General features: G+C 47.7%; 3 protein-coding genes across 3 annotated transcripts; 2 read left to right on the plus strand and 1 right to left on the minus strand.

The window, feature by feature from the left end:
• Positions 1-5,251: 5,251 nt before the first annotated feature.
• Positions 5,252-7,138, plus strand: BO79DRAFT_227478 (uncharacterized protein; the record flags this gene model as incomplete). The annotated part of the gene is made up of 3 exons (XM_025683880.1): positions 5,252-5,296; positions 5,345-6,127; positions 6,158-7,138. 3 exons carry the CDS (start codon positions 5,252-5,254, stop codon positions 7,136-7,138), a joined length of 1,809 nt encoding a protein of 602 aa, XP_025540729.1.
• A 124-nt stretch (positions 7,139-7,262) lies between these two features.
• BO79DRAFT_193135 (carboxylesterase) lies at positions 7,263-9,269 on the minus strand (the record flags this gene model as incomplete). Its single annotated transcript, XM_025680953.1, has 1 exon — positions 7,263-9,269. One exon carries the CDS (start codon positions 9,267-9,269, stop codon positions 7,263-7,265), a length of 2,007 nt encoding a protein of 668 aa, XP_025540730.1.
• Positions 9,270-9,968: 699 nt separating this feature from the next.
• Positions 9,969-11,143, plus strand: BO79DRAFT_171392 (uncharacterized protein). The gene is made up of 2 exons (XM_025679574.1): positions 9,969-10,867; positions 10,918-11,143. Exons 1-2 carry the CDS (start codon positions 10,127-10,129, stop codon positions 10,984-10,986), a joined length of 810 nt encoding a protein of 269 aa, XP_025540731.1. The 5' UTR covers positions 9,969-10,126; the 3' UTR covers positions 10,987-11,143.
• The last annotated feature ends 5,359 nt before the right edge of the window (positions 11,144-16,502 follow it).

Genomic DNA, 16,502 nt, shown 5'->3' on the forward strand with positions numbered 1-16,502 from the left:
AAGCCGAACCATGACAGTCTTGACTGGCACAAAGGGGCCCTTCCTGTAGCTGAATTCGGCCAAGATTGCAGGAAACCTTGCAATCCGGAAGAATGCTGGAGAGGACGTGGGTGGTTTCAGTTGATGAAAGCTTGTTGCACATAGCTTAGGCTTGTTGCGAACAGTTTGGGCTTGTTGCAAACAGGTGATTTCTGTTGCGAACAGCCTGGGCTTGTTGCGAACAGTTTGAGTTTGTTGCGAACAGCTCGAGTCTCAGAAACATTTGCATGGGGCAATAGTCGCATGCATCGCTCTAGTTCCTCTTCTCAGGTAAACTCTTGTGTCATGTCTGCTGTTTCTTGTTGAAACAGCAAAAGGCTATGGTCGGAAGAGGACACCAATTTATGGCGCCTCTGAAGGTACCCGCGCTGCCGGTGAACTTAAGTGTTTTACACGCTTACCCACAATGGCTCCATGCGGACGACTGATGACCCAGGGCCGCAAGGGCTGGGTCGGATGCGTCAACTACGCAAGGATAAAGCACCCATAGTTTGCAGCAATAGCAACTGTGGACTTGTTGAGGACTTGACGACGGGAGATCTTGTGAACCCATAGTCGGCCACAACAATGTGTCCTCGGTGTGATAGTCATTACATCGAGGATAAGAGACATCGCGTGCCCACTACACCGTCTCGTTAAAGCCGGAGCCAGATCCAAGGAGAACTGAGGTGACGGCCGGTCGTGATATTGCACTCATTGTTAGAAGCAAGAGGCTCCGACCGCAAATATCGAAGTTTACGTGGGAAGTTTCCCATGAACCCGTCTGTCACTGTTGTGATGGTAGAAAGGGACTTCGTTAAGGGGTTTCATTGACACATAGAGTGTCACTGAAGTGTATGCAAGGCATACGCATCACCCTCCAGGAAGGCATCTGCCAACCTGGTACTGCATCATAGGATGCGGCTATGGTGCAGTAGCCGGACGATGTGGCCCAGCCACATGCTCACACCTTCACGCGGTGTCCGGTGTTGATCGCCAAGAAGCGAGACCAAGATGAGCGCTGAAATGTGATGCTGGCTATTGTAGGTATGATTAATCAATGTATGAATTAACCCCAATTCTCGCTACTCACACCCTCAAAGCATCACTGTCTTGCCCGCAAATTTCCATTTAGATTACAGTCGAGACCTTGAGCTAACACATAGACCTTCCACGGTGACACCTTTGTCATCTTCAAAGCCGGCGCTTGTATCAGCTTTCAATAGGCGTGCCAAGTGCAGGTTGGAAATGGAAAAGGAGCAATGTTAGTGACTTACACCTGTGGCTCGTTTGTGGAAGTTCCTCGTGCTAATCAAAGTTGATCAGTCTTGAGGAATCTAGAGAACATAGACCTCCTAAACGGGCCGGTTTTGTTGACGTGTAAGGGATGTGTTAAGATGAGAAAGCGTTTATGCAGTCTATGGGGTGAACAACCACTTATATCGCCAAGTTGTACATAGAACAAGACGTGAGGAGGCCCCAACGGGACCACGCTGATACATTGTCCCACAACACGACCATACCGAAAGCTACCGGGAGTGGCGAAGAGGCATATTGGACCATGAGGGGATGCAGAGAGGCTGGGCTACGGGTATCTGATCGGTTGAGAAACTACAGGAATGGCTTCACGAAGCAGGAAGCAGCAAGCGAATGATATGTTGCGCTGAAGTGGACATACGTTCAAACTTAAGACTCGTGGCTGCGGCCAAACCGCTCGTCGGCGACCAGACAAGACTTGTTATATTGCACTCATCTTCTTCACCAACAGCAGCCAAGGACGCGCATACCATTGAGCAGTAAGCCAATATGACATAGTCTTCCTAGCCTCTAAAGCACAGAATCGGACTTCTTGTGAGAATAAGTCTTGGATTAATGCAAATGACCTAGCTCCCAGAAAGCATCAAAATCAATGTAGACTTGCTTGCCAGCTTTCTAGTCCAATGGTCCATTTCGAGCCAACGGCGCTTCGAAGGAGCAACCAAAAGCACACGAGTAACACGGTTATCTGGGGTATTGACATAAACAAGAATAAGCTAGCATGGTTTATCTAGTAGACACTGATGTAGTGTCTAACACGCATTTCAGTATCAGCGAGAACCCGACAAAGCTGCTGGCTGATAATCGACACCTGATCTAGCCACCCGTCTATGGATCGCGCCTTGCATGGAACCTTATAAAGTCATATCGTACAGTATGAGTTATAGGCGCTTAGTATTGACTGATGCTTTGGGAACAAAGGCTCGACCTAGTACTTGACTAAATTCAAGGATCAGCGCTGGCGGGAGACTCTGAACTCTAGTGCTCGAGATCGAAATGTAGGAAGGCTTACTGGAAGAAACTGAAATTAAATCACCATTGGGGCGTTTCTCGAAGAATGATTCTCTATGGAGCTCATCACGCAGTTCTTTTTTTCCATAGCTTCTGAGCTGATGTAAGAAGTCTCATTACCGGCAGTACACCGGCAGGTACATTAATACCCGCATCTTCAAGAGCATCTATAATCTATAAACTTAGTTAGTATCACTGACCTCAGACTCAGTGACATTTATTTAGGGAGAGATAACTGGATTAAGGTCACTGACCTTGTCCTGCTTCCTCTTGAAGTAGTCATTGATGCTGGATTGGTTCTTAACCCTCTTTGGCATTTTGGGCTTTGCGAGAGGAGTGCATTTTGGAAGTTGAGTTGTCAGGCTTACCTTGGGTCTTATAACCTCAAGAGAGGCTTAATCTTAAATAGATAATCTTCTAGATTATCTAAATATGAACGACTGTTCATATTTTAATCAAAAGACTATGCCCAACTTTGCTTTGTCATATACTGACTGTAAATGTAAGAATATATACCCTTCAGTTTGTCCGTGGAAAAACTTGTCCTTACTACTCAGTTTGTTTGGGCACTTTTAAGACCCGTTTACCCGTTCTTTTTTAGAACATAGAAAATATCAAAAGAGGAGTCACACGTAAAAGCCTGTTTTGGGGCCTTGGGCCCTACTGGGTTTAGCTGCATAAAGTAGAGCAAATCTATCTCAGTATATGACGTTAGATATTAGTATATGATAACTATTATGTTGTGATACGTCTCATCCGGTTGACTCGAACAGCATTTTAAAGAAAAAAAAGAAACAAATAAGATTAGACAACAACTTGCGCTACTATAAAAGACCGAAGAGAATAATCAAACTATCTGCATGGAAACACTTACCTGCAATTTATTATCAGCCAATGTATAATATAGTGCCCGTCTCCTCAGTCCCTAGACTAAGCCCTCAATCATTATTAGGGCAAGGCTCGCTATATGCTATTGATTGTATGTACATAAAGTTTTATGGATCTTAATTTTTATTTTTATTTGGTCTTCTAAGTTCTTGATAGAAAGAGACAACATTGAAGTATAAGAGAAGGCCTGAGATGGGAGGAAGAAAGAGATCAAAGTCAGAAATGAGAGGGATATTTATACCTGGAGAACGAGGGCCACTGGATGCGACGGTGATAGCAAGCTAGTGAAAATCAACTATCCAGACAAGGAATATCGATGCAAAATCGACTGAGAGAATTCAATGAGAGCATGACTTCGTGAATAGTCTAGGGCCGCTGATATCAGGGCGTGATAAAACGCCAGTCTCTTCGGTGATGTCGATGAAGAAGGGAATGGAGCCATGTTCGATTGAATAAGAGCATTCGAGGTAAGGGAGACAGAATGAACCGGTCACTGAATATATGCATGTGGAAGGATCATTGAATGAAGTCATAAGCTTTGTGGACGGAGATATGATGGCCTTCTAAAGCCGGCAAACTGGAGGTTGTTGCTATCATGGGCGTGTTGGAATGCCATAGGAGAATCTCGAGAAACAAAGCCTTCCAAGGAATCATTCTATAGGCCACTGAGTGATTTTGACAGTGTAAATAGCTATAAATGCTTATCGTAAGACTTGATCTTCATCATCATAGGCGAGAGACGTAGTATTTGCTTAAAGACAAAGGGGAGACGACCGTCAAAGATATCATCAACAAAAGACAAGCAACATAAATCAGAAACATCATCGCCCAGTCTCATAAGCCTCCTCTCGTGAGAAACAAGCGTTTGGATTTCTTCCACAGCCTCTACGCATTATGCCCGGCCCTGTTTTTGCCCTACCGTCGACAAAGAGCGCATTCCGACATTTGAGGCGTCCTTCGTCTTGTCCAACAGGTCAATATAGGTTACATTTGGTACCTTAAGCTCAAGCATAAGCTTGGTGCTCCTTAGGCTCCATTTGTATCATTTTCAGATTCCGGAATTCTGGGGAACTCACGGCAGTAATTGTAGAGCGCTATCTTGCTCCTAGGTTATGATACCGATTATTAGATGTGTACTGTTATAATAGGCGAGTCAACAGGGTCGACATGACTAGTGCTTAGTGTAGATGCTCATTCAAAGTTCCTGGGACTTGATCTGTAGTCAATGCGGTTGGTGGAGGTGGTAGTGATAGGTCAGCTGACCCGAATCCGAGATGAATTTATTAGACACGAATTGCAGCCCTTTGTTAATATTCAGTATGACTACCTGGTTGAAGTCTCGATAAGTCCACTGATGGCTTTGGCTAGCTATCGTTAAGGCGTATTAGCTTTCCTGGAAGAGTTCCGCAGTTCCTTGGGAATTTCAATGTCCCTTGATTGCATGGAGCATGAATCATATGCTGGATCCTGCAGAAACGCACAGAAATGGAATTTGCTGCCTCGCCCACAAAGAGCGGATTGTCACAAGGACCTTGTTTGGTAGTATTTTCCGTATCACCTGTGATAAAGAAAGCGGTTGAAGCTTGATAAAAGGAAATACATAACTGGATATATTATTTATCCTGGTCCTGCTGGAATCTAGGAGCGTCTCTTGCAGCTGTTGAAGCTTCAAACCATGGACGTATGCTCTCTGATTTCCAGCGTCGACACCGTTTTTTGATATGAGGTTCGCTGTGTCACCTCGGCTTATAGAAAGAATATTGCGTTAGAAACGGAAACGGAACTGCCATCAGCAGCTCAACATATGGCTGACTATCTCTGGATATCAACATCGACGAGAATAACATACTTCCTGGTATTACGGCTGATAAGAAATTAATGTGAACCAGCAATACTAGCGCAAACGTATTAGATACCATAGGGACGAGTATAGTCACCTGACAGCTGTCCTTTGTGTACAATACCCCGTCACTACCTCATTTCAACATTTCCACTGCCATCTCACGGAGTTGTAAACATGGATTGTCTACCCCTGGAGCTAAAGCATTCAATCGCTGGAATAGTAAGAACACCGCGATTAGCATTCGAAACCAACTAATTCGGAACCTAGGTTCGAGATGTGTCGTGGGAAACCCTGCGGGCTTTATCACAGGTGAACCGCCAGTGGAATCAGATTACAGCGCCGAGTCTCTATGAAGATCTTACTCTCCGCCTAAAGTCGGACGAGCCACCTCACCGTGTGCTTCAGTTGCTAGACGCCACTCTTGTCTTGCCGCATATTAGATATCTCACCCTCGTGGATCCCACCTCCTCGAACTTAGGTAAAACCGACGTAGGGAAGTATCTCAATGAGACGCGCCCCGAGAATATCGATGTCCCTCCCATACTGCGTGGATACAAAGGGGACTGGGGCCCAGTTATCTCCCTCCTCCAACGGCTGGTGTGTTTGAAGCGGCTTCATCTTTTACTGTGCCCATCATACCCGCAGGCCCTGCTAGATACCCTAGCAGAGACTCATCCAGACTGTCACGTTTCGGTGTTCTCCGCTAGCCCCGATACCTACCGAGCAAATATCACACAAAATAAATGGATCCACTCTACCGTGGTGAAGGTCGCTTGGATCGTTTACTATGAACATTCCAGAGGCCAATTCTTCGCCGAACACCCGGATCGCCTTCTGCGGAACATTCTCCGTCAAGCGCCGGGGATCAAGCGTCTGACGTTGCAGATCAGCGCCACGCCGGGCCCCAGCTCCTGTCAGCGGTACACCAAGTGGCTGCAGGCCCAGCCGTCGGAGGACGAGGTCAATATCCATCCACGCGCGCAACTGGAAATGCTTTCATTCCCATTGATAAGCAAGATGACCACGCGGAACCTGCAGGCCTGGTCGCGGGTTACCGATCTAAGATACCTCACCACGTAGACCGTTGGTGCCATCGAGGACATCACCCTCTTAACAACCATCACCCAACTGCAGCCCTTCCGGGCCCTAAAGCGACTAACCCTCACCCTGAACCCCCCAGAAACCTCTCCCACTTGGTTCCCAGCAGTCAAAGCCATGTTCAACGCCCTCCCGCCCTTGACCTATCTCTGCCTGCTGGGATCCTACCACCCAGAATGGCTCCCCACCGCTATCCTGGATCGCCACGGCCTAACGCTAACCGAGCTGCAGCTGCACAGGCCCCGACCCCGGTTCCAGAACTACGAGCCCTACCGACTCGTGCGGAAGGAGCAAATTGCTCCGATCTTCCCTGCAGATATAATAGCCAACATAGCAGCCCACTGCCCTGTCCTACAGACGCTGCAGATCACCGTGCAACGGTACCGGGGCCACCCAACCGAGACGGCCGCTTACAATGCTCTGGGCCGTTTCCCAGCCCTCCACACACTGGACCTTCACCTCAACTGCCTACCCGTCATGATCTCAGGCTATGAGACCCCATTTCCCCCACGGGAGCTCACTGCGTACGAGCGCCAGACGATCCCAGCCTGGCACGGCAGCCTTCCCAAGTGGAAGGTTCGGGACACCGCGATCAACAGTGCGTTCGACAAAGCGCTAGCTACAGCGATCTTTATGCGCATCCGGGGCCAAAAAACGGGGAAATCCCTCCGAGAGCTCCGACTGCACCCTCTCTCAGGCCAGGTTGGGCAGTATCAGGGATTCCCGGCCATCACGGGCCATGTACTGCTCGGAGGCGGCGATTACCACCGGGAGATGGGTGGCGCGTGGCAGGTCGAGTGGGATGGGGCCAATGGGATGCGGGCGGGAAACTGGTTCAAGCCGAAACGCAAACGGGGCGAGACGATGCGCAGCATGGATTTGGAGATATTCGAGTCTATTTGGCCGTCGGATCGAGAAGAAGAGACCTGGCCTATGAAATGGCATAGCTGGCCGTTGCAGTGAGGGTTACTGAGTTGCCACCAGAGCATCGCCGTGTTGCATCGTTTGTGGTTCGTATGAAGAAATAACGCCTATTAGCTAGAGTGATTGTCTTGGTTATATATCTCGCAAAATACAGTCTATCTCTCTAGTTGGTATGCTCCAGGCCCAGAACAGCACATTCATCCATATACGGCAATCCCGAGTAGAATGGCACGGGATACTGCAGATTAGCTACGTTCTTGCTTCCACTTCCCTCCGTGAACTCATCCCATTTCCAGCTCTCCATCAACTTCAGGCTGCTGAAGTACCCCCTTGCACGAAGATACCCCTCGTCAACATTCGGATCTCCGCGTCTGGCAAAGGCTGCCCACATATCCTGCACCATATTTGTATAATAGATATCCTCCGGCGCACGGACCGGCAGATCAAACAGATAGTACGTACCGAACACCTCATACAGATCTCCAGAGTGACATTTGTAGTAAGGTGTGTCGGGCTTACCAACGGGGTACGTGCAGAGATCATACCAGTCATAGTAATTTAGGCCGTAGGCGCGCTGGTGCAAGTACACGTAGAGACTGTTGTATGCGTGGGATGCTGCACCGACGGAGGCAAATTCTTTGGAGTAGCAGGTCATGCCGGCGGGTGAGTCAACGTGGATGGTTGCGTTGTAGGGAGTGGAGTAGTTTCTCCAGAGGTCAGAGGAGAGCACGGCGTCCTCTTCAGACTTCGTGATGGAGCCGCTGCTGACGAGGGTTTGAAGGGTGGCGGTGAAATTTGTTGCGTTGGGGGAAATGGTGGTTTGGAGGATGGATTGCGCCTCCTCGGGCATGAAGCCGGTAATGAAGTTGACTTTGTTGATCATGCATTTAGCGATCTGGGTGAGTGGGTAGTCGAAGATGTAGCGGTTGTCGATGACGGTGTCCCAGGTTACGTAGGAGCTGATGTTGAGGAGGGTTTCAGTCGGCAGGGATTGCAGGCACTTGAGGCGCTGGGTTCCCATAGTGTTATTGCAGAGGGGCTGAATGTAAGGGAGAATAGCGGCAGCTGAAGCGTTGGAGGTCTCAACGTGGCCGGCGATGGACTGGGCGATGGCGTTTTGAAAAAGACCGTTGGCTTTGGGGGTAGTGAGGAGATCGATGACGGACGAAGCACCAGCGGATTGACCGAAGATGGTCACGTTGTTGGGGTCTCCGCCAAAGGCTCGGATGTATTTCTGGACCCATTTGAGCGCCTCAATCTTGTCAGTGAGTTGAGCGTTTCCGGGAATGGTAGAGTCATCGAGGCTCAGGTAGCCGAAGATGTTGACCCGGTAGTTTATGGTGACTAGAACGACGTCGTTGCGGCTGACGAAGCTGTCGCCGTCGAAGGTGGAGTCGGCACCGGTTCCTGAAGTCTCGCCACCTCCGTGGATCCAGAGCATGACTGGCCTGTAGGAATTTGTTTCGTTTTTGGCTGATGGAAGAGAAGGGGTGTAGACGTTCAAATGCAAGCAGTCCTCGCTATTTCCCCAGGGGTTGAGGCCGTAGCTGTTTCCGTCATACCAGCCAGATTGGATACATGCAGGGCCGTATCTGGTGGCGTTGACGTAAGAGCTCTCAGCCCATTCTTGGGCATATTTGAAGCGAAGTTCTCCCACGGGGGGCTGGGCGAAGGGGATTCCCATGAAGCGGAATGCCATGTGGTCGCGCAGACCCTCGAAGGTGACGCCATTGGTGCTAGCATTGACTCTTGGGAAGTGAGAATAATCTGTATCCACTTGCTTGACGAACTCAGCGGAATTGGAACACAGGAAGGGGAGAGCAGCAGGCAAGGAAGCATTGGCTAGTTCGCCATTCCAAGATGTCGGACGGTCTGAGCTGCAAGAAGACCAGAAGAGCTGGTCCGAGTCAATGTTCTTCAAATATTGTTGGTATGTGAGTGAATAATGGAAGCCTGGATAGTCTTTGCAGCTGAGAAGTGATTCATTGTACTGCGCACATGTTGCCTGCGCATCTTGGTAGGTCAAGGCATTGCTGACGAAGAGGGCGCTGGGCTTTTCAGCATGTGTTGTCCAGTTGCCGTCATTCTGGAAGAGTACAGTGAGACTGGCATCTGCTGGTACACAGCTATACAGCAAGCTCAGGGTGGCGATGAACGTACGGCCCCTCATTGTGCCAGTGAAGATGGGTTGCTAGGCTGACAGAGACCATGGCTCCCCAGGTTTTTATGCGAAACCAAAATTGCCTGTTTTGCGATCGTAGTGGAGGATAAAGTCTGTTCCGCACGCGGCCAAAACTGGAGGAGATGTGGGGAAGTTGAGGAGGAAATTAGGCTATTCGTATCTCCGCCATTCGGAGAAGCCATCCCGAATGCTGGAATCCCGGAGAGAAACCTCTTCACGGCATGGCCCCAATGCTTGACCGACACAGTCCCTGTGCAACTGCGGCTCCCATTACCTGTTAACTGCCGACCATGCCATCATAGGCTTTGCGAGTCTCTCCTGCCCGCTTTTCCAGGGCGTATTAGCTCCCCCAGTGAACCGTAGCGTGTTGGACCTCCCACAGCTGCGTCATAGTTCTCTGAAGGGATCCATCTAGAGACGGCATGGCGGGATCTTTTTTTTCCAGGTGATTACAAACTGGTGATGGCTTGTAACAAGCCTCCTTAAGTATAGAGTACTGCCGATATCGGCATCCCGATGGGTATCTGTCACGAATAAAGTTGCTTTGCAGGTTGCAAATAAAACTATCCAAATGGAGAAATGCAGGAATGTGGGGTGCCACGTGACGTGCGGGGGGACCGACAGCCGAGGCATCTCCGCCATCTCCGCGTCTCTCCTCTCCATATCTCTTCTGAGGATATTGCTTCGTATCTCCTTGTCTCTACCTAAAACATCGTTCTGATAATAAGGCAACTCTTGATATATACCGCATATGCAGATGCCAGCCTCTGCGGTGATTTCGGAATTGCCTTAGATAGATAACCCTTGACTCCTTTGTTTGGCCTCTATACGACCCACAGCCCAATATGCCAGTCGCATCACTCTACCTGCTTGCACTCAATACCGACACAAGCACCTTTCTCAACTCTCTCCGCTCCTCTCGTACCGTGATCGTAAGCTCTAGACCGCGACATGCCGTGATTCGTCCCACAGTCCTCGACCAGGACATTCTAACCAAGACGCCTTGGGATCTTCTCATTCTCATCCAACCGCCTTCGGATTCACCTCCGATCCCCTCTACTCTTCAATCTCAAATCAAGACTCAGTACCATGTAACAGTGGGAATACCTTCCAAACTACTCGCCACCTACGCCTCACGAGACGAGTCCCTTAAGCGCACTGCTTCATCCGTCCCATTGACTGGATCCTTAGACCAGGCACGCAGCAAACCGACCTCCCAGAGCCTGGAACTCTCACCCGATCTCCTTAACTTTATGGATAAGCTTACCCCTCAGCATTCGGGGCCTGTAACGATGCTCAATTTGCTACACTTCAACCACCCAAATGGGAAGAAGAGCTACTACCAGTATGGGCAGTCTTTCATTCCTGTGGCTGGAAAGAGAGGCGGAGATGCAAAGATAGTGGGTAACGTGGTAAAGCCGAAGTCAGGAACTGCGAATGCTGTGGACTCGAGAGGAGACTGGGAGAGAAAGGAGGAGGATTGGTGGAATGAGATATCTATCGTGCATTATCCTTCTATCCGCCATTTTTGTGATATGCTTGCTGGGGAGGACTATCAGGAGATCAACGAAAAATATCGATTGTCGGTAAGTTTAGTGTCTGGTAGTCAAGGGGCACAGTTGCTGATGTATTACAGGCTTTGAAGGACACCTTCTTACTTTGCACAACTGAGTTTGACGTGGAAGGAGCATCTCCAAAACTCTAATCTTTGGCAATATCTGATTTCTTGCTATCTTTGCCTACGTGGTCTCCAACCACCAACGCGCGCCTTGAGATATTGATGGATTATATACAAACACTTGAAACCTCCCCTTCCCGCTGTATTGTGATATGATGATAATATTGATGTAGTATTCAATGAGAACGCTTTTGCTTCCACATATATATAGACCTCAAGATCAGAAAACCAGTATCAATAATTCAATAGGAGAGATTATACCCTCGCCTTCAGTCACGATTGAGGCCCATCATACGCCTCTTCGCCCGTCTTAGGATGTCTCTGGGGTGAGATCAATGTATGCAGTTTCGTAAGACTGATATGGACATTTCCTTCCTCAAAGCTTAATTTGAGGAAGAGAGCGGTATAAGAGCACTCAGGCTGGGCGTGTGAGCATTCTTTAAGGTCATCAAAAGTTCAATATAATTCTGATGACTGGTGTCTTCTGTACATAATCTTCCTGTAAGGAATTACGCCTTCAGTTCTTTCCTTTCCTGCCTTCCTATTAGCAGCAGAGTGTTTGCTTAGACTATATTATGGCTCTTCGTCCCTAAAGATGGTAGTGACAGTTCCAGATGGTACTCTATTCACGAGAAGTGATATCGCCATGTTTGTTATTCTGGTTTGAAGTCATCCTGTGCTGATGGAGATATTCGAGACACAGGCATCGGGCTCATAACCTGTTGAGTGGATTCCAAGCTTTTTGAAGAAGTATCCTTCGTGAAAAGTACTGATAAGAGTCTGCGCTGTGTTTCGAAGATTTCCCACTTGAGTCGAAGGCAGAATAGATAGTAAAACCCATCCGGGCTCATAACCTATTCAATGAAACAATGCATTGGTGGTTTCTATTCCTCTTTCGCTTCAAGTTCCATCATTGTGGGGGGTTCACTTCTGTATGGAAGAAAATCACCCGAATTTGTGTATGTAATTCCCAAGTCCTGACACGTCTCTCTAGCCTGCCCTTCAATGATCCTCGATTGATCAGCGCTCCTGCTTTCTTTCCATGACAACATTGGGCATAGATACGGCAGTAAATCCCCTTTTCTCGCTTTCCCTGTTTAGCTCAATGTATGCTCAATCAGACGTAGATGTAAATGGGATGCTTTCTTCCTCACTTTCTTTCTCAGGGTAGCTTCGTCTCGCAGTAAATGATGACTTTTGCGACATATTTCTTTGATGGATCACAGAAAACCAGGGAAATGTGTACTGTCAGTCATTCTTTGGACAGAATAATTTGAGAATTGTCTTGGGTAGAGCATCACCAAAGTCTCGCCTGAAAGGTCCTCGAGCACAAAGACAGAGCATCGTTCGAAAGAGTAAAGGAAGATCGTATCGTGTGTGAGCGAGATAGGCATCATGCAGCATATGTCGACAAGAAAGTAATTTTGAATAAGTGCTAACCTTGTGGCGTACTTGAAATGATAATAAGCTTGCAAGGTTTCTGTCTTTAGGTTCCAGATCGACGTGTTCCATAACTATGGTGGTGGCGCTCCAGAGAGTTGATCAAGTGTTTGAGATTTCTCAAGACTATTTCGGGTTCTGGACAGTTTCGGAAATGGAGATGTTGTAGTAATAAGACCAAATCCAATCCACTGAGACTGCGTTATTGAGGTGATAATAGATGCAATATTTGATCATATGTGAACTCGGTTGTTGTACCCGAAAGATCTTTCGTAGCTGTGGCATGTAACGCTTTTCTCTGTTGTTGCCTCTGGTTGGGGGTAGCAGTCACAAACTGTTGTTCTCTCTGGTTGTTTGGGGCCTCATCCAGCCTATGCTGCAGGGAAGGGTCCAAGGAGTTCCAGGCACCTTGCCAGAGATTCATTCTGAGTGTTCAGGTAATAACAGACTTATTGAAAAATACGGAAAGGTAGTTGATTAGGCTTCACAAGGAGGGATCAAGGCTTGAGTTAAGGGTTTGAAGAAAGGAAAAGGAAAGAAAAGGCGAAAAAAAGGCGAAGGAATTGAGAAGAAGCTCTCTGCAGCCCAGCGTTGTCAGTAATATGATTGTCTTGTTCCTCTTGCACATTTTTGGCTTTAGTCACGTCTTGTATAATGCTATAATGGCACGATCCTGCGTTGGCCATTCACATGCAGGGGTCATAGTTTTGCGATGGCACAATGTGTGCCTCGATTTGCCTATTGACACTATAAGTGTCCTTCTATGGATATTTGAGCCCGTCTGAACAAGATATAATGGAGTTATTGCGCTTAATACGCTCTGTGTGAATAATTAAATCACTGGGTTGTGGAAGTAATGGGTCAACCATACGAGATGCAAAACACTGTTCGAGGTCCCAATCGTTGACGAGACAAGATCATCATTTATACATGATTTAGCAGTGAGCCACTGTAGGTTTGGCCAAATTTCAAATCGACTTTGGGAGGTGGGTTTTGATGCAAGGTACAATTCAGAAGCAATGGCCATGTCGAAGAGCAACAGAAGAGATTAGATCTCCAAGGATTGTCCATGGTTAGCCATCCTGCATCCAGTCCTCTGTCGTATATAAGGAGGGAACCAGGGAACACTTTTACGGCCGACCAAGAGCGCGCCTGATTATAAAATCCATATTGGTGCCTCGAAAAGTGCCCCAGACAGATTTCTTCTCATTGTGCGGAGTGACTGAAGCGCATTCTTGTCATCGCCATGCTTCTGCTCAAGAGACAAGCTGCATTCATCCCACGCCATGACACAATAGACAGCTGCCACATCTCTTGATATGTGTATATAATACCTCACTGTCCTTCATTTCTTGTGCCATGTTGACTTCGCTAGAAAAGCGTGAGTTCTGCATTGCTTTCCACTTGATAGTTTGGTTAAAGCGTTTGTGAGAAAAAAACTCATCATAAGGGATGACCGACCAGAGTAATAACAGCGTTAGCAACAGCTCATTGCTAACCGGCGCCTGAAGCTCCTTGGCCACGTCACAGAAGATAAATACAATGTGCATGCATTGCAGCAGGCGAGAGTGAGGTACCTGCTGTACTTCGCAGACGGAGAATGAGCAAGGCTTTGTCAGAGGAAAGGCAGCGTTTATATGCAGCAAGTCCGCTTCTCGGCTCGGAGTGCCTCAATGCGTGTAATCTCAATCGCATCTTGTTGAGTTTATTAACCTCGTTTTGCGCTTCTTGACACTGAAATCCTGGGTCGGCGGCCCACGTTCTCCACGGCCAGATATGACAGAAGTAGCATAGTCATTAACCGCCAAAAGAAGCTTGCAGTATTGACAGAAGAACTAATGTACGTCAAAAATGGCATGATTGAAGGAGCACATCTCCCAGGAGGTATTGTTCAACCGAGTGAAGAGTGTTCACGCTGAATGCAGTAGTCCGTAGTAGAGGGACTGCTCACAAGGCTGCCCAGCAAAGGGGCTATTTAATACTCAATGTAAAGATTTTTCCTGTTATTCTTGTTATGTGGAGATGCCAGAATTGAGATGGAACTTGTACAATCACTTCTCTCTCCCTCAGGTCCTCACCCCGGGATAACTGCTTGAAGACATCGAGGAAGAGTGGGTATTCAGCGGAGACCATGATAAAGACCTAGTAATTGAGGTGGCTTTCAGCTATCGAGAACCAAGCAAGGCTCATCTGGTCATAGATCGGGTGCAATGTCACAAAAACACCTCCCCATTTTTGTGGTGAGTATTCTCAGCCCAGTGGCGCCTACCTTCCGGGTGATACTGGAATGTCTGTGTGCCGAAGGTGAAGCTTCTGTATACGTAGCATCACTGCACGGACACCAGGATTCATTATGGTCAGCGATAATGTCCTTTCTTGTTGGTCAGTGATTCTGACCATTGGCATATCAGCGATCAAACTAGCTTTGTGCCCAAATCTGGGTGTCTTCCTTCAGACTCGGGCCTAGCGACAATGAAGCTTCTTCGTTCCGTAATATTATATAGATAACAACACAAAATTCCGGAGACGAAGTCAGGTTCATCGTGAAATGTTGGCTACTCGTCTCGGGACCCCACCGGACTTGATGGTGTACCCTGCCTATGTAGCCATTTTCGTCACTATTGGTGAATGATTTGGGGTTATTTGAGTAAGGCGTTCGACAGTGACCCATTCCCAAATGGGTAATTCACATGAGGAATAACAAGCCCCATAGCAGACAAAGGGTGACCGAAGTGCCTGCTACTGTGAATACTATGTCTCTCCTAAGAAATCTGATACATTGGGATAATGGAGAACTTATAAGTTTTTGGAGGCTTCACTTGCCGTTCATTGCACTGGTAAATTTCAGTTCACTATGCTATTTTTTATGATTAGCCATTGGAAGTTGCCGTGAATTAGTGGGGTCATTTTTATTACAGATATTTTCTAGAGCGGCAGATGCCGATAGACTTGCCCTTTGAGCCTATCAAAGGAGAATTTGTAGATCCCTGCTATGTCGGTATGATAGTCGCTCTGGTCCAACTATTTTAGGCGTAGGTAGAGTCTGATCAAGATAAGCTAGTCAAATCCTTCGAAGGGTTTATGAAGTACGATAGAATAATAAGTATTGATAACTAAGTTAAACCGAGGTCTGATGGGGTGGAACTACGACTAATAATATTTTGAGGCAATTATCGATCAATCAAAAATATCACCATCATCACCTTCACCTTCAGCCGAACTGTCGGGAGAACAGAGAGCACCAATCCAGGTTTCAGAGTCTGGGAATTGAGCCACATTGTCAGTCAGGATCTGCTTGACATCGCCTTGGCAGTAGTTGTTCCTAATTCTGTTAGTTGCTTGGTTAACTGGAGCAGGAACGAGCGCCACCATACGGATACAGAATGCAAGACTCCTCCACCGACACGCGGATAGATCCAATACGGGCGTCACTATGTACAAACAGTCAGTAACTCGGTTACCTAGCCAGCTGCCTCACATTTTAGATGAGATGGTTGGGGGGGCAAGGGGTGACACTCACCCTGGCAAAGTGGTGCAACTAGTAAAGACGGAGGTGCCATCACTACCATGAAAGTTCGCCTGCGGAAATAGCAATGTCTGGGCCCCAAGTAAGCATTGCACATCGAGAATAAGTGATACGAAAGGGCAAGGTAGCAGCGACCGCGAGGAGCTCAATCGCCGAAAGAAAAGAAAACCGCTTCGCCCAAAAATTAAACAGTGCAGACACTCAGACACAAGACTGGGAGTTGAGAATGCCCCTTTTTCATTTGTCCGCGGATAGACACATTGCCATCATTCTTTCACCTCCTTCCCGCCGTCTCCGCACTTGTCTTTCAGCTCCGCCACTCATAGTCCAGGCATGGCAGAAGCCCCTAGATGTGTTGTGTTACTGTACGGATTTAAACTGTTTACTGCGTCGGTTCACTCTCTCACACAATCATCTAGGCCTCCTCTGGACAGCCACTTCGCAAAGCGCGAGGAAATGGCAACTTTGGGTTTCCAGTGCGGAAAGGTACCCATACATGCTCGCAGGATGGTAAGGGAAGTATGATCATATGGAATGCGAGCCTTGCACCATAGTAATGTCATATAATGTGGATCTA

The sequence above is a fragment of the Aspergillus costaricaensis genome, assembly GCF_003184835.1.
Source record: "Aspergillus costaricaensis CBS 115574 unplaced genomic scaffold BO79scaffold_12, whole genome shotgun sequence".
In the NCBI taxonomy this organism is placed as follows: domain Eukaryota; kingdom Fungi; phylum Ascomycota; class Eurotiomycetes; order Eurotiales; family Aspergillaceae; genus Aspergillus; species Aspergillus costaricensis.